The 24,553-nt window shown below is 55.8% G+C and overlaps 7 protein-coding genes across 8 annotated transcripts; 4 read left to right on the forward strand and 3 right to left on the reverse strand.

Moving 5' to 3' along the window:
- Positions 1 to 1,330: 1,330 nt before the first annotated feature.
- IUM83_04070 (Carbamoyl-phosphate synthase, large subunit) lies at positions 1,331 to 5,800 on the forward strand (the record flags this gene model as incomplete). The annotated part of the gene is made up of 1 exon (XM_067928111.1): positions 1,331 to 5,800. One exon carries the CDS (start codon positions 1,331 to 1,333, stop codon positions 5,798 to 5,800), a length of 4,470 nt encoding a protein of 1,489 aa, XP_067793748.1.
- A 294-nt stretch (positions 5,801 to 6,094) lies between these two features.
- On the reverse strand, positions 6,095 to 7,282 carry IUM83_04071 (Mitochondrial-processing peptidase subunit beta; the record flags this gene model as incomplete). Its single annotated transcript, XM_067928112.1, has 1 exon — positions 6,095 to 7,282. One exon carries the CDS (start codon positions 7,280 to 7,282, stop codon positions 6,095 to 6,097), a length of 1,188 nt encoding a protein of 395 aa, XP_067793747.1.
- Positions 7,283 to 8,212: 930 nt separating this feature from the next.
- IUM83_04072 (Mitochondrial-processing peptidase subunit beta) lies at positions 8,213 to 8,614 on the forward strand (the record flags this gene model as incomplete). Its single annotated transcript, XM_067928113.1, has 1 exon — positions 8,213 to 8,614. One exon carries the CDS (start codon positions 8,213 to 8,215, stop codon positions 8,612 to 8,614), a length of 402 nt encoding a protein of 133 aa, XP_067793835.1.
- A 1,176-nt stretch (positions 8,615 to 9,790) lies between these two features.
- IUM83_04073 (Galactose-binding domain-like) lies at positions 9,791 to 10,668 on the forward strand (the record flags this gene model as incomplete). The annotated part of the gene is made up of 2 exons (XM_067928114.1): positions 9,791 to 9,835; positions 9,919 to 10,668. The coding sequence occupies 2 exons, from the start codon at positions 9,791 to 9,793 to the stop codon at positions 10,666 to 10,668; spliced, it is 795 nt and encodes a 264-aa protein (XP_067793746.1).
- Positions 10,669 to 10,888: 220 nt separating this feature from the next.
- On the reverse strand, positions 10,889 to 18,961 carry IUM83_04074 (RNA-dependent RNA polymerase1 (RDR1); the record flags this gene model as incomplete). 2 transcript variants are annotated; one of them, XM_067928116.1, is made up of 3 exons in its annotated part: positions 10,889 to 11,434; positions 11,525 to 12,369; positions 17,419 to 18,961. In XM_067928116.1, the coding sequence occupies 3 exons, from the start codon at positions 18,959 to 18,961 to the stop codon at positions 10,889 to 10,891; spliced, it is 2,934 nt and encodes a 977-aa protein (XP_067793751.1). The 2 variants fall into 2 exon arrangements, with proteins under 2 accessions (XP_067793751.1, XP_067793750.1); XM_067928115.1 differs by having other exon boundaries at positions 11,501 to 12,369.
- A 185-nt stretch (positions 18,962 to 19,146) lies between these two features.
- Positions 19,147 to 20,627, reverse strand: IUM83_04075 (HIT-like protein; the record flags this gene model as incomplete). The annotated part of the gene is made up of 9 exons (XM_067928117.1): positions 19,147 to 19,266; positions 19,337 to 19,435; positions 19,492 to 19,551; positions 19,637 to 19,725; positions 19,797 to 19,928; positions 20,005 to 20,173; positions 20,247 to 20,337; positions 20,408 to 20,427; positions 20,496 to 20,627. 9 exons carry the CDS (start codon positions 20,625 to 20,627, stop codon positions 19,147 to 19,149), a joined length of 912 nt encoding a protein of 303 aa, XP_067793837.1.
- A 295-nt stretch (positions 20,628 to 20,922) lies between these two features.
- On the forward strand, positions 20,923 to 23,142 carry IUM83_04076 (mitochondrion protein; the record flags this gene model as incomplete). The annotated part of the gene is made up of 3 exons (XM_067928118.1): positions 20,923 to 21,852; positions 21,935 to 22,015; positions 22,105 to 23,142. 3 exons carry the CDS (start codon positions 20,923 to 20,925, stop codon positions 23,140 to 23,142), a joined length of 2,049 nt encoding a protein of 682 aa, XP_067793836.1.
- Between the last annotated feature and the right edge of the window lie 1,411 nt (positions 23,143 to 24,553).

Below are 24,553 nucleotides of genomic sequence, written 5' to 3' on the forward strand. Positions count from 1 at the left end.
TCACATGCTGGCAGCCAAACAGTTTACAATGTGCTAAGCGCAGTATCCAAGGCCCACAGTCGAACAGCATCCACCGAGCCGTTACACGTTGAGACGCTCGACCACTCCAAGACGTACGCCATAGTTCCAAATCGCTCAACACACGAACCACCCGCACAGCAGAATCGCCACTTCCCTGTAGCTTCGCATCCATCACGACGCCATTCCTGCCGAGCCAAAACAAGTGTAGTGCGTCCCCCGCCTTGTGCCCAACCCATTACGCACCGCCACCTCGCCCAACACCAACGCGAATCGTTAAATAAATGTATATTGACGGCGCGTGCACGCTCGGAGAGCTTGTATCGCAAATCTCGTCCCCGTACTCGCTTCCAGCTCGGCCCGCGGCCTGTCCGAACACCCTCCTCCGGCAGAGGGGCCCGACACGGATGCGCATAGCCTCTGCTGTGTCATTTCGCCACGCGAGCCCCAGCTTCACCAGCGTGAGCTCTGCATCCCACGCGTGCGCGCCTCTTTCGCACCTGGCAGAACCAACAAACGCCGCCTCATCGTTCGCACACGCACGCTCGCCTCACCCACGTCGTCCCAGGCCACGCGCGATGCCAGGGCGTGCTTTCTCGTCAAGCTAGCGCTCGCTGTTGCTGCTGCTGCTGCTGGTGCGGGGCCGACCTGTAACTGCCTGTAGACGACGTAACCGTAGACGAGTCGACGCGCATCCCCCTCTATAAATAGCCCCGTTCGCCAGTCGCCACGTCAGCGCGGCCGTTGGCGCGGGGATCGCTCGTCCGTCGGTCCTGCTCGTCCGCGTGGCTCCTTCCCGAGGGCACCTGCGCCCTCGGCCGCAAAAAGCGGAAAGAGTTCCGAAGAGCTCCGCGCAGAACACGGCGCACCAGCACCACGCATTTACGGCGCCCCGGCTCTGCGTGTTGGGCGGCTCCTGGCCACCGGCCGAGCACTTGGGTTTTGTATAGCGGCCGATCTTTGGCCGTCGGCGCTCACTGGTTAAAAATTGCAGCAGCCAATAGAAGGGCCACCGGCGCGTTCACTTGCACAAAGTGAGTGGACGCCCATCGTCAAGATCGCGCGGTTCGTCCGCCGCTGCGTCCCCTCACTGAAACCAAGTGCAGTCTCGCGCCACACCACGCGCACACCACAGATATCGCGACCCGACGGTTCAGCCGTGTTCGCTCGCCTTCAACGCGCTTCGGGGTCGCTTGGTGTCGCCCATTGGCTCGGACAGTCGCCACTAAGACTTGGCCTTTTGCCTCCAAGAGCGCAAGCAGCGACCATCACTCCCGCTCCAAGCTTCCACCGCACTCCGCACACACGCAGCATGTCGTCGGTGTCCTTCTCCGAGCCCGCGCAGGCGCTGGCTCCCGTGGGCGGCGTCACGGACGACGCCACGCGCGGCACGCTGGTGCTGGCGGACGGCACCACGTACGCCGGCTACTCGTTCGGCGCGCAGCAGAGCATGTCGGGCGAGGTGGTGTTCAACACGGGCATGGTGGGCTACCCGGAGGCGCTGTCCGACCCGTCGTACCGCGGCCAGATCCTCGTGCTCACGTACCCGCTCATCGGCAACTACGGCGTGCCCGACATGGACGTGCAGGACGCCTTTGGGCTGCCCAAGTTCTTCGAGTCCAGCACGGTGCAGATCTCGGGCCTCATCGTGTCCGAGTACTCGTTCCAGCACAGCCACTGGAACGCCGTCAAGTCGCTGGGCGACTGGCTCAAGGAGCACAAGGTGCCCGCGCTCTTCGGCATCGACACGCGCATGATCACCAAGCGCATCCGCTCGCTGGGCGCCGTGCTGGGCAAGATCGAGTTCGACGGCCAGCCCGCCGACATCGTGGACCCCAACAAGCTCAACCTCGTGGCGCAGGTCACCACCAGCGACGTGGCCGTGTACAACAAGGGCGCGTCCCCCAAGATCGTGGCTTTTGACTGCGGCATGAAGCACAACATCATCCGCTACCTGGCCTCCAAGGGCGTGGAGCTCACGGTCGTGCCCTACGACTACGACCTGCCCAAGAGCGAGCTGCAGTACGACGGCATCTTCATCAGCAACGGCCCCGGCGACCCCACCATGGCCGCCAAGACCATCGAGAGCATCCGCTGGGCCATCAACCTCGAGAACCCCAAGCCCATCTTCGGCATCTGTCTCGGCAACCAGATCCTTGCCCTGGCCGCCGGCGCCAAGACGTACAAGATGAAGTACGGCAACCGCGGCATGAACCAGCCCTGCATCGACATGCGCACCACGCGCTGCTACATCACGCCGCAGAACCACGGCTACGCCGTGGACTCCAACACGCTGCCCGACGGATGGAAGACCTTCTTCATGAACGCCAACGACAAGACCAACGAGGGCATCATCCACGAGCACAAGCCCTTCTTCTCGGTGCAGTTCCACCCGGAGGCCTGCGGCGGCCCCACGGACACGGCCTTCCTCTTCGACATGTTCATCGAGAAGGTCAACAGCGCCCCGGCCAAGCTCACGGTCATGGACACGTCTCTGTACGACCGTCCTACGTTCTCCAAGGTGCTGCTGCTCGGTTCCGGTGGTCTGTCCATCGGCCAGGCCGGCGAGTTCGACTACTCGGGCTCGCAGGCCATCAAGGCCCTGCGCGAGGAAGGCGTCAACGTCGTCCTGGTGAACCCCAACATTGCCACCGTGCAGACGTCCAAGGGCCTGGCTGACAAGGTGTATTTCGTGCCCGTGCGTGCTGAGACGGTGCTGGAGATCATCAAGAAGGAGAAGCCCGATGGCATCCTGGTGAGCATGGGTGGCCAGACCGCTCTGTCTGTCGGTATCGAGCTGTACCTGAACGGCGACCTGGAGCGCCACAACGTCCGCGTCATGGGCACGCAAATCGAGTCGATCATTGACACGGAGGACCGCGAGAAGTTCTCGGAGAAGCTTGCTGAGATCGGCGAGACCATTGCTCTGAGCCAGCCTGCCACGACCGTGGAGGGTGCTCTGAAGGCCGCCAACGAGATCGGCTACCCCGTGCTGGTGCGTTCGGCTTTCGCTCTGGGCGGCCTTGGCTCTGGTTTCGCTGCCAACGACGACGAGCTGCGTACTCTTGCCGTCAAGGCCCTGCACGGTTCGGCCTCCAAGGGTGAGATCAAGCAGATTCTGATCGACCAGGACCTGCGCGGATGGAAGGAGGTCGAGTACGAGGTTGTGCGCGATGCCAAGGACAACTGCATCACGGTCTGCAACATGGAGAACTTCGACCCTCTGGGTATCCACACGGGTGACTCGATCGTCGTGGCCCCGTCGCAGACGCTGTCGAACAGCGAGTACTTCAAGCTCCGCTCGACGGCACAGAAGGTCGTTCGCCACCTGAACATCGTCGGTGAGTGTAACATCCAGTACGCCCTGGACCCCAACTCCGAGCGCTACTGCATTATCGAGGTGAACGCTCGTCTGTCCCGCTCCAGTGCTCTTGCCTCCAAGGCTACGGGCTACCCGCTCGCCTACGTCGCGACCAAGATCTCGCTTGGCATTGACCTTGTGTCGATCAAGAACAGCGTGACGAAGACGACCACTGCCTGCTTCGAGCCCAGCCTGGACTACTGTGTGGTGAAGATGCCGCGCTGGGACCTGAAGAAGTTCTCGCGTGTGTCGAACGACCTCGGCAGCTACATGCTTTCGGTGGGTGAGGTCATGTCGATCGGACGCAACTTCGAGGAGTGCATCCAGAAGGCTGTGCGCATGGTGAACCCGAACCTAGACGGTCTGGACGGCGACGTCGTGGACAACGAAACCAACCCGGAGGTGCTTGACGCTCAGTTGAGCCGCCCGACTGACGAGCGCTTGTTCTACATCATCTCGGCCCTGGACGCCGGTTACACGATTGACCGCGTGCACGAGCTGACCAAGATCGACAAGTGGTTCCTGTCGAAGCTGGCGCGCATCTCGACGCTGCGCAAGGCGGTGCCCAACTTCACGCTGGACACGCTGACGGACCGCTTCGTGCGCACGCTCAAGGTGTGCGGTTTCTCGGACCGCCAGATCGCCGCCAAGCTGCCGAACGCGTCGCCCATGCAGGTGCGCGAGCGCCGTAAGCAGCTGGGCGTGCTGCCCTGCGTGAAGCAGATCGACACGCTGGCCGCCGAGTTCCCCGCGCAGACCAACTACCTATACATGACATACGGTGGCTCGGAGGACGACATCCCGACGAGCGAGGAGGCCATCGTGGTGCTGGGCTGCGGTGCCTACTGCATTGGTTCGTCCGTGGAGTTCGACTGGTGCGGCGTGAGCGCGGTGCGCACGGTGCGCGAGCTGGGCAAGCCGGCTATCGTGGTGAACTACAACCCGGAGACGGTGAGCACGGACTACGACGAGAGCGACCGCCTGTACTTCGAGGAGCTGAGCCTGGAGCGCGTGCTGGACATCTGGGAGCGCGAGCACCCGGAGGGTGTGATCGTGTCGGTGGGCGGCCAGATCCCCAACAACCTGGCCATGCCGCTGTCCAAGGCCGGTGTGAACATCCTGGGCACGGCCCCGGAGAGCATCGACCAGTGCGAGGACCGCAACAAGTTCTCGGCGCTGCTGGACACGCTGGGCGTGGATCAGCCTCGCTGGGCGGAGGTGAAGGAGATGGATGCCGCCCTGGCGTTCGCCGAGGAGGTGCAGTACCCTGTGCTGGTGCGTCCTAGCTACGTGCTGTCGGGCGCCGGCATGATCGTGGCCTCGGACGAGGAGCAGCTGAAGGAGTACCTGAACAGCGACGCTGTCAAGATGTCGCGCTCGATCAGCGTGTCCAAGTTCATCCTAAACGCCAAGGAGATCGAGTTCGACGGCGTGGCCAAGGACGGCACCATCCTCAACTACGCCATGTCGGAGCACGTGGAGAACGCCGGCGTGCACTCGGGCGACGCCACGCTGGTGCTGCCCGCGCAGAAGCTGTACGTGGGCACGATCAAGCAGGTGAAGCGCATCGCCAGCGCCATCGCCAGCGCGCTCAACATCACGGGCCCGTTCAACATCCAGCTGATGGCCCGCGACAACGACGTCAAGGTGATTGAGTGCAACCTGCGCGCGTCGCGCACGTTCCCCTTCATTTCCAAGACGTTCGACCTCAACTTCATCAACCTGGCGACTAAGGCCATGATCGGCCTGCCAGTCAAGTCGGTGCCCATCGCGCTCATCGACATCGACTACGTGGGCGTCAAGGCGCCACAGTTCTCGTTCACGCGTCTGCACGGCGCCGACCCGAGCCTGGGCGTCGAGATGGCCTCGACTGGCGAGGTGGCCTGCTTCGGCACGGACATGCACGAGGCGTACCTCAAGGCGCTGCTGAGTGCGGGCTTCAAGATGCCCAAGGAGAAGAAGGTGCTCATCTCGATCGGCAACCATGACATCAAGCGCGAGTTCGCCGAGGGCGCGCTCATCCTGCAGGAGTTGGGCTACACCATCTACGCCACGCCGGGCACGTCCGAGTACCTGGCCGCGCAGGGCGTCAAGACCATCACGCTGCGCAAGCCATCGGACCCGGAGAGCGACCTGCCCAGCGTCATCGACTACATCTCGTCGGGCAAGATCGAGCTCGTCATCAACGTGCCCGAGGGCACCAACCGCGAGGAGCTCACCAGCGGCTACAAGATCCGCCGCGCCGCCGTCGACTTCGGCGTCTCGCTCATCAACAACATCAAGTGCGCGCTGCTGTTCGCTCAGGCCATGCAGAAGGTGCGCAAGCTCGAGATCTGCAACATCTCCGAGTACTACGCAATGCCCACGATCGGCTGGCGCCCCGGCCAGAAGCTCACGGCGCGCAAGATGTCCATCTTCTAAGTTGCGGCTGCTGCGACGTAGTGGTAGTCTCCTAGGTAGTAGTGATCCATAAGTGCATGTAATATTCCGCTTCGCACACAAACAACTCTTGTTATCCTCGATAGTTTTGAAGGAAAAAAACAACGCGAGTTTCGTCTTCCAAGTCCTTTCACCGATTTATTTGGTCCAGCGATTTTGTTTTCTTGTTATTAATTACCGAGTCTGCTCCTGTCGCTAGCTTCTTTCATTAGCTCTTGACCAGCTTCGGTTTGCAGTTTACAACATGCATACACAACACAGCAAAGTCCTAGGAGGTTACTCCTCCTTGCGCAGCATAGCTTCCTCCTCAGCGGCCGAGTACTCGGGGAAGTCGGACGATTCGCAGAAGTGCTGCTGCATCTCTTCGTTCAGCTCTCCTTGTGCGAGCGCATGCGCGTCCATGACGGGGGTCTTGGACTTGATCCGAGGGATAGCTTGCGACAGCAAAGTGTCCTCCGCGGGGGAGAACTCCGGGAAGGCTGAGGACTCGGAGAAGTGACTCGATGCGACCTCTTCCAGCGTCCCGTCGATATCCAGCTTCGCCGTAGTCGCAGCACTGTTGAGGCTGGTCATCGTGGAGCTCTTGGGCTTCATATGAGGCACAGCTTCAGACAGCAGCGTGTCCTCCATCGGCGAGAACTCCGGAAACGCAGACGATTCCGAGAAGTGACTGGACGCCACCTCCTCAAGCGTGCCCTCGAGGTTCAAATGCGCACGGGCCGCAGCGCCATTGAGACTAGTCATCGTTGACGACTTGGGCTTCATTCGAGGCACAGCCTGCGACAGCAGCGTGTCTTCCATGGGGGAGAACTCCGGGAAGGCCGACGACTCGGAGAAGTGGGTCGAAGCGACCTCCTCCAGCGTGCCGTCAAGGTCCAGCTTAGCGTTCGCCGCAGCTCCATTGAGGCTGGTTAGCGTCGACGCTTTGGTTTTAATTCGGGGCACAGTCTCCGACAGGAGCGTGTCCTCCATGGCTGAGAACTCCGGGAAGGCGGAGGACTCGGAGAAGCGGCTGGACGCCACCTCCTCCAGCGTGCCGTTGAGGTCGAACTTGGCTGCGGTCGCAGCGTTGTTCAGACTCGTCATTGTGGAGTTCCGGGGCTTAATGCGAGGCACAGCCTGCGAGAGCAGCGTGTCCTCCATGGGGGAGAACTCGGGGAAGGCCGAGGACTCGGAAAAGTGGGTCGAAGCGACCTCCTCCAGCGTGCCGCCAAGGTCCAGCTTGGCCGAGGCTGCAGCGCCGTTGAGGCTCGTGAGCGGCGGCCTCACGGTCTGCAGGGCCACGAGCAGCGTCCTGGTGGTGGAGATGCCGCACGCGAGCACTTGACGCTGGAAGGCTGGCGAGCGAATGATGCGGAGCATGATCGGGGGAGGCGACGAGAGCGTCTTGGCTGCTGTTGGGGCTGGATTGGGCTTGGGCGGCTTGAGGCGGAAGCAATAATGAGCGTGGATCCGCCCGCGCAGGCTGCTCGGTTTGCAGGGACGCGCAGCACCGTGGTCTATGCAACTTCAACGTAGGAACCCAAATTGAAGTTGCGCCGCGCCCCAAAAGTTTTGGTTTTGGGGAAACAGGCTGGGTTGGGCTCCCACCAATTGAGCATGCGTCCCAATATGACGCGCATTGTTCGCAACAGCTTCAAGCTAGGCGGGTGGCATTGGGCAGAGCTGGCGGAGTCGGGATAAGAAGAATGTGGCTGCCACTGGGCTGAAAACTGGCAAAATTCAGCCGCCTCGAGGCTAACGTGGTGGGATTCCCACTGGGAATGCTGGGGACTTGTCAAGGCAACAATTCTCGACGAGTGATTCGTGTTTGGATCGCACTGACAACGATTACCATTGCGTGCCACTATGATCCGCGTTTGTCGCTGTCTCCACTACACGTCCATGACACAGGTGGCACGCACTGCGGCGCCAAACAGCCCGCTCTCTTCCGACCGCCAAGCAAGCAAGGCACAAAACGTGCACTGCTAAAAATCAAAATACCCGCCTTCCACCCAAAGGCGTCCACATTCCATTCTCAAATGTGCTTCATTCATTCACGCCGGAGAAAATGAACGTGGCCGTTGTTCCAACGCTGCAAATCTCGAAGCGCCAACCAGCCAATCACCGCGCGTTGTCATAAAACCACAAATCACCCCCTCCAAAAACCCAAAACCCCATAAACGGATTACACGAGTAAATCAAGTTTCATCCCCATATATTATACCAACTGTGGGATCATCCCATTCGTCTATACAGGGTATTCGTTCTAGCGCCGCCAGGGATTGAACCGACACCAAGCAGCTTCAAGACAACTTCAACATCGAGCGTGCGGCTACCCAGGGCTCATTCCCAGATCTGCCTCCTACCAGCCAAGCCCAGCCCAGCCAAGCCAAGCCTCGTGTCCAAGCCGCCATGCTGCGCCTGATCCGCTCGCCCGCCGTCCAGCGCCTCGTGCTCTCGCGCGGCGTGGCCTCGTCGCGGCCGCTGCTGCGCGCCCTGCAGACGGCCAAGCCGCCGCTCACGAGCCTCAACAACGCCGCCGCAGAGGCGCAGCTCGGGCTCGAGGGCACGCTGGAGGAGGTGGCCTCTGCGCACTTCTCCGAGTCCTCGGCCTTCCCCGAGTTCTCGCCCATGGAGGACACGCTGCTGTCGCAGGCCGTGCCGCGCATCCCGCGCCCCGAGCCGGTCATGGACGCGCACGCGCTGGCCGTGGAGCAGCTCCTGGCCGACATGCAGACGCACTTCTGCGAGTCGTCCGACTTCCCGGAGTACACGCCCGCGGAGGAGGAGGCCATGATGCACAAGGAGATGTGACGCCCGCGTTGAAGGCGATGCGGTGCCTGTGAAGTGTGCACATGTAGTGGCCATGCAAGTCGACTCTCGAGCTGGTAGATGCGTCACACGGTCGTAGCTGGCGAGGGAGCAGAGCAGACGACTTTATGCTAGTAACAAATGATAATAAACAATCTATAGTGGTGGTGTTTCAACGCCGTGTTTGGTTAGGAGGAGACGACCGTGCGTTGCGATCCTGATGAAGGGACGGATGCAATCTTTCTGCAACGTACGTTTGGGGCTAATTGTTTTCGGTACGACACGGCCATTTGCGCTTTCCGCTGACACTCGATATGGCTGGTGCTTCCCACTTACCCAACGGAACCAGACTACCTACCCTAGCACAGTGATGGAAACTAAAGTCCAACGCCAAAGTGAGCAAGGCGGACCCCACTTTCCTTCTTGGTGGGGTCGAGCAACACGACGTTGGTAATGGCCGCTCGGGTGAACAATACGGTCCGTCAAACCCAGGTCGTGCCAACGAGTTCGGAGCTGGAGGCTGGAGGAGCTTACTACTTCCTTGTGGCAGCACCTTTGATTGCGGTCGGCATGACTGCCGCGAGTGACTTCATTCTTCGACGGGAAGGACGAGATGGACGCTTGCCAACTCCGCGACGGCGTAGTTGTTGCCGCCGAAACCAAGCGCGAGCCCACTCCCAACGCGGCGATTTCCTGCTGCTGCGAGCTCAGTGAAAAGCTTGCATCACGTTGCATTACATGCATCACCAAGTGCCCAAGTCAATGTTCAACGAGGATTTCCGGATCCTTCTGTACCAAATACAACCAACACGGCACTGTGGCTGAAAGTAGGTAGATAACCAAGACAACAGGAACGTCATGCTATTCATCTACACCATTATCCATTCCCAATATTTATCTCATGAGCGGAATGTGAACAACTGACTTCTTCAATTCCAGGTTTGTACTACAACGAAGTGATTCGTGTGCATGATTTCCGGTGAGCGCTGTGTGCTTGTGCGCCTGCAGCGATGACAGCTATTAACTCCTGTCTTATTTATAGGGCGAACTCCTATAATAAGACGGTTCACAGCTTGAGGCGGGTTGCCAACTCTCGAAAACGGTTCGCCACGCCAATTGTTGGCTATTGCCGAGACAGACACGAGCGCAGGAAGGGAGAGGCTGGTCAGAACATTGAACATGCCCCAGGCTATCAACGAGTTGGATGTGGACTTCGAGGCACAGGTACATAAGCTCCTTGATCTGCTTTTGGCTTCGAGGCCGTGGTGTTCAAGTTAGTCTTATTGTCGATCGATTTGGAATTGTAGATCCAAGAGATCAAGCGGCTGATTTCGTCCTCGAACGATGCAGACCGGCGCACAGCACTAGAGGAGCAGCTTCGGGAATTGGAGCTTCAGAGAATCCAAGACGAACAAGAACAGCAGGAGCAATTGGAACCAAGCTTCGCTGTGAACAGGAGGAAAAGCTTCCGACCAGCTAGTGCCAAGCCGCGGATGACGCCTCTGACCTCGCTGGCCGAAGACTCGGAGGTCGTTCCAGCATCGTTTCAGGGCCTAGATCCTCATCACTTGGACGATGCTGGACTCGCGCTGGTGTCGGAGGTGTTCAGCAGCTCGTACGACGAGAACAATGGCCCTGCAAACGTGCTGGAGAACGGCAGTCGAACGCTGTGGGTGTCGAGTGGCATGTTCCCGCAATTTCTTCGGATTGTATTATGCGAGCCCAAACGCGTGGCAGCCGTGGAGATCACCTGTAGGCATGTGACAAAGCTCCAGCTACGCGCGTCGCCGAGTCGGAACGTCGCCATCAACAGGATGTCGATTGTTGGAGAGCTTGAAGTGAGCGCGGCAGACAGTGGGAAGTTGGACACACACCGATTTGCTCTAGCTCGACGGGCGTCACGGAATGACGATGAAGAAAAGGGGGGCGACGAGAAAGAAAACAACGAGCCCGCAGTCGAGGCAATCCAAATAGACATAGAGAGCGGCTACGGCGATTTTGTATGCGTGTACTTCGTCCGTCTCCGCATCGCCAGCTCGGGACAAATAGCATCATAACCTTCATAATTAACAAAACAAATACGATGATGCAAGCACAACTGGTTACATGCATGCAGCAACGCACAACACATAGCGCTGACAATCTCAAAACAACACTTTCATTTAATTCTCTGACCGGGAAATTCATGAGGCTTCATCAAATACGTCGAACCAATTCTGCCAACTTCAAAGCCTCTCCCGAGTATTGCACTTGCAGCGACAACACACTACCACCACACTAAGGCGCCTCCATGTCTGTCTGGGTACGCAAGTAGTCGACAAACCGCATTCCCGTAGCCAGGAATTCACGCGGAAACGTTGGCTGTAAGCGTCGTTCCGGTGTCAAAGGTGGAAGCCGGAACTCAGCCTCGACTTTATCACGAACACTCATAAAACCATCCTCGGGGTTCCGGTCTGGAACGCCAAACTCACGAATGTGCATCAATGAAAGTTCGGTTTCTGTCGTCGTATTGGCGTACGTAGCGCCACGAACGTGCCTTACAGTCCCGATGCACGCAGGTGACTCACCAGCATCCACCAAATAACGACTGATGCGTACCTTGTCACGAGACTCATCACAGAATTCAAGGATGCCACGGCCATCAGGCGCGCTCTGGCAGCAGTCGGATAGCTTCACGTACAAGCTGTCAGTTTTTGGCATTTCTTCCGTGGTCGACACGTAAAAGCGGATATCCGGCGTCGAGTCCATCATGTCACTCTCCTCGTCCATCTCTTGCCTCATCTTCAAAGTCGCACTAAACCACCGCGACGGACGCGATGTCACCTTCACCAGTTGCAAATCGTCAGTCAGCCTGATATTGAACTCGAACGACTGGTGCACGATAGATACCTGGTACGAGTCGGACTCCCTTACCAACGTCATACCCAAGCGTTTCTCAGCATACTTTTTCGTCCACGGTGCATGCTGCTGCTCGATCATCGAGTAAAATGAGTGTGTGACACCCTTGTCTCCTCGAGCAACATTAACTGCTTTCTGCAAGTTCATACGAGGTCGTCGCGGCCGACGCCTTCGTCCCCCACCACCACTGCCGCCGGTGTCGTTATCATAGTCAATCCAACCATCCTCTTCATCGGAGTACTCCCCCCAAACAGCTTGCTCGTCATCATTGCTATTTCCTGATGACTCAGCAGCTTGGTTTGAAGCTCCCAACTCAACTTCATCATCAGCATGTGCCCGTTGTCTTTGTTTCGCAATCAACACAGACTCGTAGAGTTCACGTGCTGTTCGGCCTCGCTCAAATTCATCTTCCAACTTCTTGATACTGGCCAGCATAATCGTCTCCTCATCGAATGAACGCGGAAGGTTAATCAAGTAGTGGTGCCCAAAGCGAACGAAAGCTTTAGCCTTTGTGAGACCAGGATTCAAATGTTCATATCGAGACAGCTTGATCATTTGCTGGATGAATTTTGCGCAAAACGTAGCCCCTGCATGGTCATACCATTGGCGCCCGTTCATGAAGCAAATTAAATGTGCTTGGTGCAGCCGAATGTTGTTGTGCTCACTATGGCGCTCACCGAAATAATCTTGAAAGCCGATTTTCTCTTGTTGAGACTCAGCACCTTCAAACAGCACCAAACTCGAGCCCTCATGGTGAAAGTTTCGGTTCGAACGGTAAGGCATCCGCGCGCCAAGCTCCTGCTCGATCATGCGAATATGCTCTTCGATGCGCTGAACAGCATCACCGGGGCCGCTGATCTCTGCAACGTAAAGGTCACAACGTAGCGAGTTTGGGTGAAATTTGAACACAAGTCGCGTCGAGCTGTCGGCCTTCGTTTCGAATAGGATTTTCCGTGAAAAGAAGTCTCGTGCCTCGTGAACACGTGTGCTCAAAGCATGGCTGAGCGTGATCCTACTGGTTTGCTCTTCTCGATGAGTCAACAAATACTTGATGTCGCCTTGCGAAATCACCAACTGATGCAGCGCAATATGACACTCAGACCGAAACAGCGTAACAGCTTCGGGATCCAGCTGCGTATCATTCTCCGGGTCAAGAGGGTCCTTGAATCCATAATCGCAATATGGTGTGGATAAGTTTGCATAGTATGCAAAAAATGAAAGGAGAACGTCAGCAGCTGACAGCAAGTTCGCGTCGGCATTTCCGGAAACCAATCGTGTCAGTAATTCAGTCCAAAACGAGATTTCTGAGTCAATATCGTTATTTCTCAAAATCTCAGGGACCGTGATGAGTTCAACAGGTTGGACATAGTTTTGCTCCTTACAGAACTTCAAGAACAACCAAATGAAACCCGTGGGCGAAAACATATCTGAGCCACCGCCCGATCGCCGTCGAATCAGGCCGACGCATTTCCCCCAACGCACCAAGAAGTAGATACACGGCCAGACAAAATCGTATTTTTCCATATACGTGCGAAATAGGCGAGTTTTCACAGGTCCATTTGAAAGCTTGCACATCTCGACAGACCACTGATGAAACGAGAACGACAGAAGCGGCACGCGAATTTCGTCTTTTAGATCGATGTTGCCGTGTGAACCCTCAAGAGCCTTCGCGATGGCCTTCAACGAACCGCGAGAAGACTTGCAACGAACCATCACGTCCAGATCGGACTGCTGCTCAAATGTTAGTAGTCCTGAAGAGCCGAAGAGGATAAGGTCGAACTCCTTCGTTTTCAGGTTGCATGGCATTGCAGACCGTAGTGAACTCACAGCAACTAGTCGGTCAAACAAGTCAGCCAACAATTCTTCTGTGATCGTCGAGATCTCGGCTAAGATGCAAAGTTGCAGTTTTGGAATTGTTCCTGCGTACGCTGACGAACGTACTGGAGTCCACAGTGTGTTATGTGCTCTACCGAGGTTAATTTTCTTGATCGTCGAAAGCAAATCAATCACGATCCACGGAAAGCTTAAACAGCGCGTCGATGCATCGGAGTCAGCGTAGGCGGCAAAGTAGCACGCCGATGCAAGCTTGAGTTCTTCACCCGACGCCTGCGTAGAAATGTCACAGTTGAATTGAGTTCGGAACGCTATCTGAAGATCATAAAATGCATCCTTGCACTGCTCTCCAAACCGGAAATAGTCAGCCTTGTACACACTTTGCGGCTCCACAATCATTCCAGTTGCGAGTTCTGCCTCCGTTTGTGCTCCTGACATGAGCAATAAGGCCCTGAGACGCAGTTTGTATTGGCGATACAGCATATTTGCGTGCTCAACATAGTCTGTGTAACCTGTCGCTAGGAAGTGGTCATCGCGGAGTGGCATTTGACTAACTCCCTTCGTCATGGTTGTATCGAAGATGGCCTTGCACCGACGAAACATTTTGCCCAACACCTTTTTGGACGGGTACGATGGCTTCTCCTTGTTTTGCATGAAATCAGGATAGCTTTTAGGAGCCAAATTACGCACTGTTTCCAAATCCTTTTCAGCCCGCAGACTGTCAACTTGCTTTGAGCAAATACGTGCAAGAATTTGAGCGTTCTCATCACGACTGCCATCGTTCGATGAATCACACAGCGCAAGATGGGCATTCGAAGCAACACCTAGGATATCATCCTGGATAGAGTGAACGTAGAAATCTATGAGTCCATCGTCGTCTGTCGATTGATAATACTCGTCGCCCCGAGGGCTAGTGTCACCTTCGTTTTCTTCATCAAACGTCATGGGCTCGTGGATTTGTGTTCGAGAAGGAATCAAACGCTCGTCCCAAATGACGACAAACATGTCACCATCCAAATCCCCTCCTGTGCACTCGTCGGGATGCGGTCGCGGTCCTTGGCATGGAAACACAATGCAGTCCTTAAGTTGACGTAGTTGAGGGGGCACGTCTGTTCTACAGCGGAGAACTCGGATGTCTCCAGGGTGGTGGCACGGACTGCGATGGACAGCAACATCAACTCCATCAAGTGCAATATATTCATCAGCTCCTGTCGTCTCGTCAGTTACTGAGTACCGCACAAACACCTCCCCGTACTCCAATGTTCCAGTGAAATCAGCTACGCCCATCAACGTACGTCCTTGTGCGATAGGAATCCTGGCACGCATGACCGTGTTGGCCAGCCGATAATGGTAGATCGTTCTAGCCAGTGACGACAAGAATTCATCATCTAAAATCTTCACTTCAAGGTTACGGACAAGCACATCAATCCACCAAATAACCTTCGGTGGGAGCACAGCCTTTAGCTCGAAATACGCACCATCATCTGATGCAATTAGTGTACGGAGGTCGCTCAAAAACTCCTCCTGCATCTCCATGAATACGTCTTCGCTGATGCCAAGATCGCTCAGTATGAGTACGCTTTGGCGCGTCAAGTACGCCTCCGATTTGCTCGAACAAGCAACTATTTCAAGCATAGTGTGACTGGACTTGAATTTTGACATGCTTTCGCGGAGCACAATACTTTTTTCTAGATTGACGTCTGGATTATCAAGATCAGATACCACCAGAACGCCTTTTGCACCCCCAAGACGGATTTGAAAAGCTGATGGCGTATAGGAGAGATTTAGTTCCCTCACAATAGCCTTCACGCCAATCGTTGCAATCTCGCCGCACCCATCCGTGAATATATATTTGTCGTTCGCGATATCCTTCACCGGATTATCAAGTACGCTCTGGCTGACTTCAAAGGTTTCTTTCGTAGAAGAGAAAGCTTGACCGAGACGCTTTAGATACTTCGCGGGGGACGTTAAATGTGATAGATCTCCAATCCATGATCTAACCTTTTGGTGGTCAAGCAGCGTGAAAATCGCACTGCTATTGCGCACTTGACTTAGAGAGCAACCAAGAAAATGGAATTTACGTCCGTCTCTGACGTGAGGAATCTCAATTCCCTTCTTCAACACGTTTCGAATTCGCTTCAAAATCTTTCCGGAGGTATAGTCCAAACGCTCCATGTTATCGTCGCGAAAATATACGTACATGAAATTTTCCGATCCCCAGTGGCGAAATACTCGATTGCGCGGAGCTGGGTCGGGTGGACAAAAGACAATACGTGACGGTGTAACAACAACCTTGTAAACGATAGCACCTGATCCAAGTGCCGGACTGGAGCACAGTCTTTCCAAGACGGAACGCTCTTCTTTTAGGTAAGCCGAAAATTGCTCTGCAATATTGACCCGGTTCAGACTTGCTCGAAATGATAGAAGGGCTTTTTCTTGAACTTCGTCGTCAAGTGTGGTCAGGACCTCATAAAACTCAGGGGGGAGAGATCCATTTGTAAAATGACAGCAGTCCGATAGAAGGCATTGAAGCGCATACGCTACTGATAAATCAAAGCGTAGTGCTGTAGGAGCGACAGTTTCTTTCTTGGTATGTGGGATCTTTGCTTCTCGGACCTCAACACCAAGCTTCGAGAAGAATACACGCAGGTTCCAAAGGTGGGCCACCGTATCATCTGAACGTGGTACCATTAAGCAGTACACAAGAGCTTGCAACTGGCACGTCTTGCATTCGCGCTCATCATCGATATAAAAGCACGGGGGGATCCGAAAGGACATGTATATTGCGGCATGGTTGGTTGGAGTAAGATCAAACCACACCTGCGGTTCACACAACGCCCGCAAATCAAACTCCACACGGCGGTAGCCAAAATCCGCAATTAAAGCATCAGCTGCCATCTCCAAGACATCCGCCTTGCCAAAGCTCTCGAGTTCCATGAAGGCGCCAGCAGGAGTCATCAACCCGCGACGAATCCCAACCTCAGTTACATTCTCTGCAAACACACTGCTAGCTGCACTCTCAATATCGTTACTTTCAAAACGCATCCAGAACGTTTGCTCATCCACAAAGAAATCGATACCCGAGGCCAGCATATTGTACGACAGGTAGATGTCCTGACCAGGTGGTGCTGCAAGCGTACACAGACCGATGCGCTCATCCGCAAACCTGACTGATGCAAACTCACTTACCCTTTCCAGAATACAGGTTTGCTGTTGTTTGTCGCCATTAACAAACGCGCCACCCAGCACAATGTTGTATACTTTATCAGCCATCGCGTCAAACATTGCACGCAGTGGCAAAGCTGACACTTCATTTGCACCACTTGAAACATCAGGAATTACTTCTTCAGGATAATCAGCCATCAATTTCTTCACAGTGGCTTTGGACTCCAACCTCGAAGCAGTAATATTCGCCATCGAGACCAGTCGTTTTTCGTTTTCTACTAGTCGCTGGTTGCGCTCCTTTCCAACTACAGAGCAGAAAATGATAAAGCTGCTGTCACGGTGACGCGCTCGGCCTCGACTTTGGATAAGACTAGTAACTCCAACGACACCATCAAACTGAATCACCAGCGAGCATTCAGGTACATCAAGCCCTTCTTCGAGTACATTCGTGGCCACCAATAAACGAATGCGTCCCTGTCGAAAACGGTCCAGTGTTGGTCTCTGCTCCTCTTCCCACGACATTCCTTCATAAGAATTATGCCCAACAAACCGCGTGGGGTTCAGCTCGCGCAAAACATCCAAGGATTCCATTGCCTTTGCTAGCAGAATCGCGGTTTTACGACGTCTGACAAATACAATTGCACGGGAGTCATGATCAAAATTGGCTTCGCGAATGCACTTCGCGACAAGGTGCACACGGTTGGAGATGTCAGATCCGGTAAATGTATCAATCGGAAAATGATTCAGCACTGGACTCATTATGGCACGATATGCTGCCTCGACAAGAGCAAACGTGCGTGTTCCCTTCTTGGAAATCGATGCTACCAAATCGCCGAAAATGCGGTCCAGCGACTCGGCAACGGTTCCAGCGCCATGAATGCTCAAGGTGTAGAAGCTTGACGCCACCTTACGAAGATGTTCGAGAATCAGTTCCAGATCGGATGGTTGCCGCTTGCTCTTTTCAACTCCAGTCGTCTCAATGTTGCCGTTGTTTCTCCTTTCCATTGATTCTGCCTGTGTTAGCAGCAGCCTCAACTTCGCAAGGAACTGGGACAGCTCCATGTCGTTGGTGTCATAATTTGTTTCGAACGGCATAACTTGTCCATTCAAAAGCCTTGCGATATCAGCGTAGAATGCCATGATGTATCGCTTGATGCCCTCTCGAAGCTTTCGTTCCGACTCATCCTCCTGAACAGTGACCCATTGCGCTTCTTTCGGGATAAAGCTCGCCTCCAAGTCTTCGGCAGCAATAGTAGGAGCATTGACCACAGCGTCGAATGCTTCGGCCAGCTTTTTCAATGCAACTGGCCCAGACGCCTCTCGCACTGCTTCCCCGAAAGGTGAGGCTGTTAGTGCTAGAATATGGGGACGAACACGAAGGTCAACGGTCGCCAGATTTTTCAGAAGCTCACAGTACGGGTGGTTTCCAGTGGCGTGGTGTGCCTCATCAAATACCATCGTACTGTAATCCGTGATACTTGTACGTCCATTGAAGAGCAAGTTCAAGAAGTACTGCGGCGTCACCACTACCGCATCGAACTCTCCACCCACCTTAATAGGAGCGCTCGTCGCCGCCGTCGTTCGTCCATGCTGTCCAGAAAACTCGGCGACCTTGAAATCTGACTCGCGTCGGATATACGCAGCTTGCTGTGACACCAGCGGCCCCGTGGGCACGAAGAACACCACCAACTTTTCAGGGTTCAGGTGCTTCATCTCCTCCATCACCTTGATAGCCACCAACGTCTTGCCGCAGCCCGTCGGCAGGTACACGATCGTGTTCTCCAGCAGCGCCGACAGCGTCAGCTCCACCTGGTAGCGTCTCAGCTTCGACATCTTGGCCCTGGGGTTGAAATGGCTACGAATTGTGGCCTCCGTCGGGTGCACGACCGGGAGCGCGTTCAGCTCCTCATCTTCCTCTTCCTCTCCCCCGTCCTGATTGCTCTCAATCAGCTCCTGGAGCTTCTGGATCTTGAGCGGCAGCTTCAACTCCTGCAGCTGCCGCAGGATGACCGCCCACTTCCTGGCCTTGGTCCCCGCCACCATCCCATACGGCGTCTGCCTGTCCAGCACGCAGGAGCAGGCCTTGGAGTCCAGCAGCAGCTGCGACTCGTCCAGCTCGTCCAGGAACCCCTCGGACGCGATCTTGGCGTCGCACTGGGCGCAGCAGAGCTCGAAGGGCAGCCGCTCGCGCTTGTAGGCGTTCTTGGTGCGCACCTTGGTGAACTGCAGCGGCGGGAGGACGTCCTCCCGGCTGTACACGCGCCAGCTCTCGCCCTGCGGCTCGCGGAGCTGCTCGTCGTGCAGCAGCCGCTTGTTGAGCGTCAGGTGCACGGCCGTCGCGTTCTCCAGCAGGAAGGCCAGCTGCGAGTGGCGCGCCACGAGGCCGTCGCAGCGCTTGCACGCGATGCCCCACGCCTGGTCGCTGGGGGCGACGCCCACGCCGGCGACGGTCATCGCTCGCTTGCGTGCTGCGGCGCAAATCTGGGAATGGGAGTGATGGTCAACGGTTCCCTCGGATGATGGACAAAAAAACCTCGGGGTTGTAGGAGGAGGAAATGCGGCGCTGTGATTGGCCGAGACAGCTTCAGCTTCAACTTCGTGGTGAAGCCATTGTTGCTGTAGAGTATCAATATGTTGCCCTAATTGGCACTTTGCGAGAAGAGGGGGCGGAGCTGCGCGGCCTCTGCGGCCATGTCGGCTTCGGAGCGTGCTGTGCGCGTCTCGTTGTCCACGAACAGAGTCCGCTCGTGCTTTTCGATCTGCGGGGTGGACGCAGAAGAGAGTTGGACACACAGAGAGGATAAAGGCGGTTGGGATGCAAGACAGTACCTCCGTGTAGATGTCGTCGTTGCGCTCGAAGTCCTGGGCAACGCGCGGGATGACGTGAATGTGCACGTGCTGCACGGTTTGACCTGCCTCCTTGCCGTCCTTCATAGCAGCGTTTAGATCGAAGTTGGCTATAAGAAATTGATTTCAATGCGAACCTGGATCGCGAACGTGAGAGAAGACGCGCCGAAATGACGCTCCACTTGCTTGCCCACACGCTGAGGAAGATCAGCAGCAGGTCCACCCAACCATACACACGGTCAGAGAGAGTCGGTATCTAAGCTAATCCCAAGTGTGACGTACTTGAGCCGTGGTCCACAGATCGCTGACTTCGTCCATGTCGAGCATCTCAAATCGAGCCACCGGCCGCTTCGGCACGACGAGAACGTGGCCTTCGTGGTTTGAACAACAAGTCAACATCACCATTTGGTTGCCAAATACTGCCGTGCGCCACAGTACCAACCTGGGACAATTGGTTTGAGGTTCACCAGCGCGAAAGAAGACGCAGACTCGTAGAACACTTGAGAGAGCAGCACGCGGAACGGGCCAAAACAGCGGCCGGCAGGATCAAGGCACTGATCGAAGTTCAGCAAGTCTTTCAGCACGTCGAGAAACTCAAGAAATGTTATCAGATCCGTAGCAAGCCGCGCAGCAAGACCAGGTACCCCCACCTTTCGCGAACTGAGGAAGCAGTGGTTGATCTTCTTCTGGAGGGAGTACTACCGATATCGCATCGTTCTCCAAGCCGCCTACCAACGTTGACTCCGTGACAAGCAACGTTCTCCCCAGCGGAACCTCCAGCTCCTTCGACACGCTCTCGTAAATCGACGCAGCGCCATTCTACGCCAACACGCAGCATCAGTCTACGAGCCAACACACTCTGTACCGAGCCACCACCACCGTGCTAGCCCACCTTTTGCTCCTCGCGCACGACGTGGAACGCACTCAGCACGCTGGAATTGCCTGCACCCGCATCCCCAATGAACCCCAACCGGTAGCCGTGCCTGCATCAACCACAATAGCTTTACAACTTTGCCCCCACAGCACTGGAAACGGCAACCGCAGAGCTCCTACGTCTTGAGCGCTCGAACCGCCTGCGCAACAGGACAATTGCGTGTCAATTACATGCGGCCCACGTTTCGACAGCAACGCAGCGCATTACATTTTCCACGCCCAGATCCTTGGCTAATGCTCTCGTGGCCGCCGCAGGACTCAGGTGAAACAAAATCGAGCGCACGTTGCGCTCCGCCGCCACGCGCTGCAGCGCGCCCTTGCCCCACTTCAGCCCCGCCATCGTACGCAAATGACGGCGCCGTATGCCCGACAAATCCCGCGGTCCCATCAAATCAGTACATTAAAAAAATAACATAAATACATAAAATCCTTATTGTTACTTTGGGACTGGAAAGGTTTAGAAATGCACTGATTTAACGTCCACTTAGTACTGATATAATACAAGTTGATAGCTATGTCTACACAGTAGTTAACACGCAATAGTCTCAAAAATCAGTACATAGAGCTCCTCCCCTTCATAGCCGCTCGTTGACCCCGACGTGAAGAGAGAGCCGATCCATCCGCCCCACGTGAAGATGCTGCGCCAGGCGACTCGGACTCGCGCGGCCGTGCGCGCCGCGGTGCAGACCCGGCGCGCGTTCAGCGTGCCGCCCAAGGCTCCTGTCGCGCCCAAGACGGCGCCGCCCGCCACCGGCGCGAAGCCTCCGAACAGCGGCAAGCCCGCGACGCCTTCGCCGCCCTCGTCCTCGGCCAAGTCGGCGCCTGCCGCCGCCGCCGCCGACTCGAGCACGGGCTCGTCGCTGCCCAAGCTGCTGCTGCTGGGGCTGCTGTCCGCGCCCGCGGCCACGGCCGTGTACGTGAAGCAGAACCCGCAGTGGAACCCGGCGGCGCTCAAGGACGACGCGCGCTGGATCAAGTTCCGCGAGCTGGTGCTGGGCGCGGACGCCGCGGCCGTGGAGAAGGGCTCGCCCGAGGACTTCAGTGCGGCCATCAGCAAGGCCCAGCAGGAGGTGAAGAAGGAGGAGCAGCAGGCCAAGAAGAAGGCCGAGAAGGAGGAGAAGAAAGCTGTGAAGAAGGCTGAGAAGGAGGAGAAGAAGGCTGTAAAGAAGGCTGAGAAGGAGGAGAAAAAGGCCGCAAAGGAGGAGAAGAAGCCCGTGAAGGAAGAGAAGAAGGAGGACGTCAAGGACAAGAAGGAGACCGAGAAGAAGCTGGAGAAGGCGGAGAAGAAGGCCGAGAAGGCCGAGAAGAAGGTGGCCAAGCTCAAGAAAGAGGTGGAGGCCAAGAGCGTGGCCAAGAAGGTGGAAGACAAGGTGCACAAGGTGGAGCAGGCCGTGAAGAAGGAGGCCAAGGTCGTCGCCGCTGCGGCGGCTGGCGCGGCGTCTGCCGTCGAGAAGAAGGTGGACGCCGCCACGGCCAAGGCTCGCGAAGAGATCGCCAAGCTGGCTGGAGAGGCTAGCCCCGAGAGCCTCAGCCGACAGATGGACAAACAGATCCAGGCTACGACGGTGCGTCGTGCATTGCTGCTACCGACCAGTTTGTAGTGGAAATGCTGACGAGGCTGAATCTTATTGTGGGTATTTATTACAGAATGTTCTGCTCAGCTCGCTCAAGGCAGAGTCGGACGCTGCGGCCGCGGAGATGGACAAGCAGTACCTGAAGGGTCTCAATGTGGGTGTTCATGCCAGCTTTACTCCTAGTTTGACTGGAATCTACGAAAGCGTAGACGACTAAATGCACTATTCCTTTAACTATTGTAGGAACTCGACGCGAACACGCTGGCGATTCGCGTTGCGCAGTTGGCGACGGAAATGAAGCACCGGTCCAAGTGGGAGGCTGTGCGTCTGCTGGAGTCGCTCCGCCACATGGAAGAAGATGCCCAGAAGAAGAGCACTGAGGTGTTGCGCCGCCAGGACGAACTGCACAAGGAGCTGCTCGCCCGTGAGCTGCGTCTTCAACAGGAGCTCATCTCTCGCCAGTCGCGCGAGGAGATGGATGCTCTTAAGAAGCAGTACACTGATGATCTGGCGCGTAACGTGAGCCAGCAGCGTGCCTCCTTGCTGTCTGAGCTGCAGCGAACCTTCGCCCGCGAGAGCAAGGCGATTGAGGAGCGTTACGTCAAGCAGCTTCAGAACGCTACCGACAAAATGGAGAAGACGCTAGCTGAGGAGCGTGAACAACGCGTGCGTGAGCTGGAGAACTACCGCTCCGAGCTGCGCGCGCTTGGCACGGTTCTGGACAGCTCGTCGACGTACGAAGCCTTCAGCCACCGTGTCCACAAGGCTTCTATGGCAGCGCTAGCTCTGTCAGACCGTGTCGAGGCCGCGGCTCCGCTGCGCAGCGAGATTCGCGCTTTGCGCGAGGCGGCGAGAAACGACCCGTTCATCGAGGCGGCCGTCAAGTCGCTGCCCCAGGACGTGATCGAGCAGGGTGCGCCATCTGTCGGCCAGCTCCAGGAGCGCTTCAAGGTCGTCAAGTCTGTTGGTCACCGCGCCGCTCTGGTGCCGGAGAACAGCGGCATCATCGGCCAGGCATTCGGCACGGCGTTGTCGCTGATGATGATTCCGCCTGGAGGACCGGTTGAGGGAACGGACACGGACGCCGTGCTGTCGCGCGCCGAGTTCGCCCTCAAGGCTGGTGATATTGAGGAGGCCATCGCTGAGATGAAGGGACTGTCCGGCATCCCTGCGCAGGTGTCTCAGGACTGGATCGCGGCGGCCGAATCGCGATTGGCGGTGGAGCAGACAGCGAAGGTGGTCAAGGCGCACGTGGCGCTGCTGGCAGCAAGCTGCTCCTAAGCGCAATAAATTGGGGCGCTGCCAGAGCTTGGAACCAACAGATTGATGGTACCCTTGCGTGTTTGATACAAAGGGCCACGAGTAAAAGAAACTAATGACAGGAATCCATCGACGTACAGATGGAGTTCGAGGCAGTTTTCGTGTTGTATATCGATTCTCAAGAGAAAGCTTATTCTGACAACAACTAGAGGCGAAGCTTTAGTCTGGGAGGACAGCGTGTGGGAAGTTTATCCAAATAGTCGGTGTTTGCATCACAATTTATCCAAATAGATGTAGTCGGTGTTTGGGATCGCGACTTTTCATTGGAGGAAATACATTCCCCGACTGGTACTGAGATTCACAGCAGAGGTAATCATCACCTTCATGTTACCACACGTGTTGTCTGTTCCGCTGATCTAGCTATCGAAGCGATGGACAACAGGACATGAGGGTGAACGCAGTGCTAAGGGTGGGAAGGTGCTGCCTTCTGGAGTCCGAAGAGGTAGGATCCCGCTGTCAGATTGAAGACTAACTACATGCTTGCTTGGATACTGGTGGAGCCACTTCTTACGATGTCGCCAAACCTCGTATAGGTGGTTGACAATCCTATGAAGGGTAGTACGCGCGTCGTAGCTAACTTGCTACTGTTACGCAGCGGTGGCTAGCGTAATTGCTACTGTATTTGAGCAGGCGGAAACAAGACCGTGGCTGCAGAGTGTCACACAAACCGATGCGAAGACCCGAAGCTTGAGGGCGCAGTGGCGGGCGCCCGTCGAACACTTGAGAGGAAGATTGGAAGTTGAAAAGTGATTGATTGAATCGTTAGTTTGGCGTCGGCTCATTGCCGCCGCACAACCAGTAGTTCTTGGCGACCTGGACACGCAAACAAGTATCCAGGTCCCATCCTAAAGTCTATCAATCTCAGATCCTAATTCTATCCTGATCTACCAATGAGAATCTACTAATCCAAAACGTAGTTTGATCCAAATATGCGACTCGCGTCCCATAATCAAAAGTTCGGCTCGAAAATTTGATTCTTGCACATCTCCAGGATTTTTAGCCAATGAGGTCGCATGAAACTCCATGTTTATGCGTCCCATAATCATGATTATTCTTGATGTTGACCAGTAGGATAGCATGTAACGAATATAAACCATGCAATGTTTTATTACGCTGTACAGCGTAAACAGAAAGGTATGCATTAGCAATTGACATGGGAGTCCTCTGCCATCTAATTGGCAGAGGGACGTCCACGTCACATGACCTCCCTTCCAAGAAGTCCCCGCTATTTCGAAGCTGGCTTTGTCTTCTTCTTGGTTTCCCAGTACTTGTCAATGAGACCTGGAATCTGATTCAGGTTCTCTACTGGTTCCCACGTTGCTTCTTCGCGTGATTCACCAAGCCACCAAATCTGGTATTGAAGTTTCTTCTT

The sequence above is a fragment of the Phytophthora cinnamomi genome (genome assembly GCF_018691715.1).
Source record: "Phytophthora cinnamomi strain GKB4 chromosome Unknown Contig27, whole genome shotgun sequence".
Classification (NCBI taxonomy): domain Eukaryota; phylum Oomycota; class Peronosporomycetes; order Peronosporales; family Peronosporaceae; genus Phytophthora; species Phytophthora cinnamomi.